At 38.0% G+C, this 5028-nt stretch overlaps 1 protein-coding gene across 1 annotated transcript; it reads right to left on the minus strand.

Moving 5' to 3' along the window:
- Positions 1–1932: 1932 nt before the first annotated feature.
- Positions 1933–3568, minus strand: LOC136874746 (nucleoporin NUP42). Its single transcript, XM_067148412.2, has one exon. The coding sequence runs from the start codon at positions 3351–3353 to the stop codon at positions 2238–2240; it is 1116 nt and encodes a 371-aa protein (XP_067004513.2). The 5' UTR covers positions 3354–3568; the 3' UTR covers positions 1933–2237.
- Positions 3569–5028: the final 1460 nt, after the last annotated feature.

Genomic DNA, 5028 nt, shown 5'->3' on the forward strand with positions numbered 1-5028 from the left:
TGATTGAAGCTTAATAGTTAAGGCAAATTACCATCAGGATGTTAGAGGTTATAGCCCTTCTACAAGTTGAAATATTTGTATTTTATTCCTGTCATTTTGGGATTTATTCAGTACTAGCTGTAGTACCCAATGTTGATGGGACAATCATATAGCACGTGCAACTCCCGAGCTACTTCTCAGCAGTATTCGGATATGCTGTTCTACTTGGGATGCAGCAGAAATTCCACCTACTGGAGATGAGTGGCAGCAGAAGAGACGAGTCACATTAAACAAACAATGGTAAATGTAATATTATTGTTGATTACTTTTATAAGCTTTCGATACTCTAGGCTTTCACATTCAGTTTTCTTCCGACTCTTGTTATATTATAGCACCTAATGTAAAGGGAGTCCTTCCTTCTTTCACGACTTCTCCTTGTCTTATTCTTCAAGCGATCATTCCTTTACTACTTTTTCTCACTTTTTATATGATCATTTTTACAGTTTGCCTTGTCGATATGGACCAATGACCACGTGGTTTTACATCTTAATATGATTGAACAATATTTCCATGTTAACAACGCTTAGCGTTGATATGGACTAAGCAACAAACGTCTAAATTCATGAATTCTATTATCATAGTCGGTACCATAAAACTGTATAAAACATAAATGATTGTAATTTGTATTCTCTATAACTTTTGTTACGGTATGTAATGTTTATCGATAGGACCACCAATAACATAGATATGCCTATTTGGGAGTTAGATTTTAGGCCTTCTCCTACTCTACCATTTCACTCAGCATGAATTAAATTATTTATAGGCTAGCCTAGATTGTAGTGACTCATTCCCCGACTTTACATATTGATTTTCATTAAATTCTCTTCAGCCATTTTCTCGTGATGTGCATAGATACATACATACAGACAGACAGAGATTACTGAAAATTAAAAAGTGCATTTGCTTGTTACTGTGGACGCAACCGATATAGAAATACCATTCTTTCTGAATTCTGAGTAATGTATGGGTAAAACTCTTATTTTATATATACAGATTTCCTCCCTCCTTATCCAACTTAACTTTTTATTGTGCATGTATGATTTGGTATGGTAAATATAATCATATAAGATTATTTATAATATATATGTGTTCCGCCTGTTGCCATTTCTTGATGGATGCAGTATTTTTGTATCCGTCTCTTGGCACAGGCTAGAGCAAAGTGTAGCTTCCACCGAAGTCCTAGTCTCATCCATGGCTGTGACAATATGGAAGCTGCTGGGGTATGGGTGGTGCTGAGTAATGACATTTGGGGCACAACTAGTGTCCGAGTGTTAGGAAAGGTGTTGCTCATAGGATCAGTCGTGCTGAAGTGGCACCTTCTGGTCCAGTGAGGAAAGCAATGGCAAACTACCTCACTCCTCATCTTGCCTAGTACGCCTCATTTGGGTTCTGCCATTGGTTTTTGCAGTTTCCCTATAACTGCATAGCCTTTGGTGGTGCTATTTGAGAATCCAACCAGCCTCTGGGCTGATGACCTAACAGACAGACAGATACATATGTGTACCGTATATATATATATATATATTTATTTATTTATTTATTTTACCGAGCAAGCTGGCCATGCAGTTAAGGGCGCACAGCCATGAGCTTGCATTCAGGAGATAGTGGGTTCGAACCCTTCTGTAGGCAGCCCTGAAGATGGTTTTCTGTGGTTTGCCATTTTCAAACCAGGTAAATGCAGGGGCTGTCCCTTAATTAAGGCCATAGCCACTTCCTTCCCACTCCTAGCTCTTTCCTATCCCATCATCGCCAGGGCTGCCGACACTGAGGTTCGAATCCACTATCTCCCGAATTCAAGCTGACAGCTACATGACCCAAACCACACAACCACTTGCTTGGTTCAAGCAATGTCTTCATGTACAGTATAATATAGTTGGAAAATATTTGAAGGAATTTAGGCAACAGGAAAACATCTTATTCAACAATAAAAAACAATAATATTAGAGTTATGTTTCAATTACCGCACATTTAAAATAATCAAAAATCAACTGAAGCAGCAAACTTCTAAAAATTAGGTAAATGTAGAGTATTTAGCAAATTAAAATTTATAAATTCATGAACATGATAATGTATAATTAAGTTACCCTGAAGTGCCAGTCACCAATTAAAATTAACATTAGTCTTCTGTGGACATGTTACAAGGCAGTCTCAGATGACTAACACCTTTTAATCAACTGCAGTCTACTATAACATAAATATTACAAACATAGTTCTTTAGCAGGTGCTTTAATTGGAACTTTACCCATCGTAAATGTTTTTAAACTAAACGCATTTTTCTCATCATCAGAGAGTTCTGATAATGCGGTGTAGACTGAATCTTCACTCACAGATGTGTGTGCTTGATTCCAGTTTGTAGCAGTACCCCCAAATATTCCTTTGCTCTGATTCATTGTATTGCCTCCAAACACACTTTTATTTTGTTCATTAAACAACGGAGAATTAAAATTACCAGCTGGTGACTGAAAAGCAGCACTTGGGTGAGGAGTATTTGCAAATGCAGGTACTGCAGAGGGCTGATTTACATTACTAAACATGTTCTGATTTGTGCTTAGAGGATTTTGAGCAAAAATACTTTGAGAATGAGTTACAAGTCCGCTAGAATTACCAAAAATAGGTTGTGATGAACCAAAATTGTTAGGAACATTGCTGTCTCCCCCTGGGGATAAAGAGAAGGTGAAATTGGTTGACAGAGAGGGATTTGGAGAAATAATAGAATTACCAGAACTCCCAAGAGGTGATGCAAACAATGAACTAGACATAGACTCTATCTTTTGCCCTTTAAACAACTTCTCAACAACAGAACATATTTCTGCTGTTGGATTCATTATCTGCTTCCTAACTGTACTATTTCTCTCATAAAGTTCCTTAATTTTTCTTGTACATTCCTCTAAATTACCAGTTTTCACGGCTTCATACATCAAATAACGGAGTTCTTCTGGAGAATGATCCTCCAAACCAGGAAAACACCCCTGCTCCTTGAAGGGTGCAAAACAAGAAAGGGGCCATTGACCACCTCGCTCACTCTGCATTAGTTCACTTATTACCATTTGCACAAGGTCTCTTGTGTCAGGCGTAGTTGCACTGGGTCTCGAATTTACTGGAAGATTTGGAACAGCTTGGCTAAAAAAGCTGCTTGTTGAGTGCTGCCCACCTAGTTTATTTCTATTGAAAACAGATGTCCCACTGCTAGAAGCAACACCACTAGTTTCTCCTCCTCCTCCCCCATCTCCTTCTCCAATGACATAGACATGTTCGAATCTGCATCTATTACCAAATCTACAAATACCTTGCTGGAAATATTTGCAAACAGTCATTGCTGAAAAACACACTTCACCGAAAATAGGCAATATATCGTTTAAAATAAACTGTGACGGAAGACAAAATGAATATTACTGGCTAAACTCAACTTGTAGTTTCTAGTACCCTAAAAAAAAATAAAGAGTTAAGCAATCGTAGTAGTTCGAAGAGTCCGCCGAAATTTGCAAAAGACACAAGCGTAGTGAAGGCACTCTACTCTTCTTCTTCTTCTTCTTCTTGTCTTTTCTTGTCTTGCGGATATTTATTTGGGATTCAAAAGACTCTTTCCCAGTCACAAGATCATTAATATATTACACTTATATCACAAAAACACACGTTTACAACACTAATGCCCGATTTTAGCATGATCACACGTAGATAGATGCACTTAAAGAAGAAAAATTATATCGGGTAAGAGGAGGTTCATGGAGGTATTACATTCGGTACTGAGCAAGGACACAAAGAACTTAGTAAGCTGGAATAGGAGTAACGTGTTACACTGTACAAGATCGGAAAGTAATAAGAACCTTGAGACAATATCTACTCACCAGGGACATTTAAAAGTGCCACCTCACAAACATGTCGGAACAAAAACAACTGCAAAACTAAATCATAATTACAATTTGATGTGAGTGTTATCAAGGTACTCGTTTAAAATAGTAATGATCGTAGGCGAAGGTTGGTGCAACAAAACTGAAAGTCGTGTAGGGAAGGATACTTGAACTTTGAGTAATTTCTGCATTAAAATGGTCTGGTGATGTGCATATTGGGGGCAATGAAAAAACAGGTGGTCACTATCGCCCTCAGATTCTCCACAGGAACAAGTTGGGTCGTTCGTAATGTGAAATCGAGTTAAATATACTGGGGTGAAGGCATGATTAAACCGTAGTCGGATGATATTAGTAATGTGACGTCGTGTATACGTACCATTTGCAAACCACGGCAGTGTGGGAATACTCGGTTGAAGTTGATAGTAATATTGACCTTTCGTACGAGCAGATAATCGCCATTGTGTGCACCATGTGTGTTGAGCTGCAGTTTTGATATGTGGAAAGAAGTCGGGAATCGGAATTTTGATTTGTAATATATTCGCGGTATCTTCACTGGCGTCTTTCGCTGCTATATCGGCCATATCGTTGCTTACGTGCCGATTATGCCCTTTAATCCATATTAGCGTTATAACAAAACCGGATGTTTCAAGTCGAAATAGAAGAGACTTGACTTCGTAGACATATGTATTTGTATGAGGGGCGAGTGAATGCAGAGCTTGTAAAACACTTTGGGAATCGCTGAATATATTTATTTTTTTGGATTGCAACTGTTGAGCATATACAAGGGCTTGGTATATGGCATATAATTCTGCTATAAAAATAGTTAAATTATTAGGTAACGGATATTTAAAGCTAATGAATAGTTGTGGATCGTAAAATGCTGCTCCGACTCCAGTATTTGATTTTGACCCATCGGTAAATAGGTGGTAATCTGGTGTAGTTATGGAACTTTTAAATTTCTTATGAGCGTATAATGTGGGATAAGGTGCAGACATTGATTGGATTGATGCATCGGAAGGGGCAATGATAACAGAAGGACGGAATGTTTGAATATCAGAGTGGTATGAATACGTATTAATACGTGGTGTACGAAATATCGTCTCAGTAAGATGGTGGATTTCAGCATAAGCCATATATATGG

This window comes from Anabrus simplex, chromosome 5 (genome assembly GCF_040414725.1).
Source record: "Anabrus simplex isolate iqAnaSimp1 chromosome 5, ASM4041472v1, whole genome shotgun sequence".
Classification (NCBI taxonomy): Eukaryota; Metazoa; Arthropoda; class Insecta; order Orthoptera; family Tettigoniidae; genus Anabrus; species Anabrus simplex.

Coding starts and splice junctions, on each gene's coding strand:
- LOC136874746 (XM_067148412.2), bottom strand. CDS start 3,353: ATGACTGTTTGCAAATATTTCCAGCAAGGTATTTGTAGATTTGGTAAT.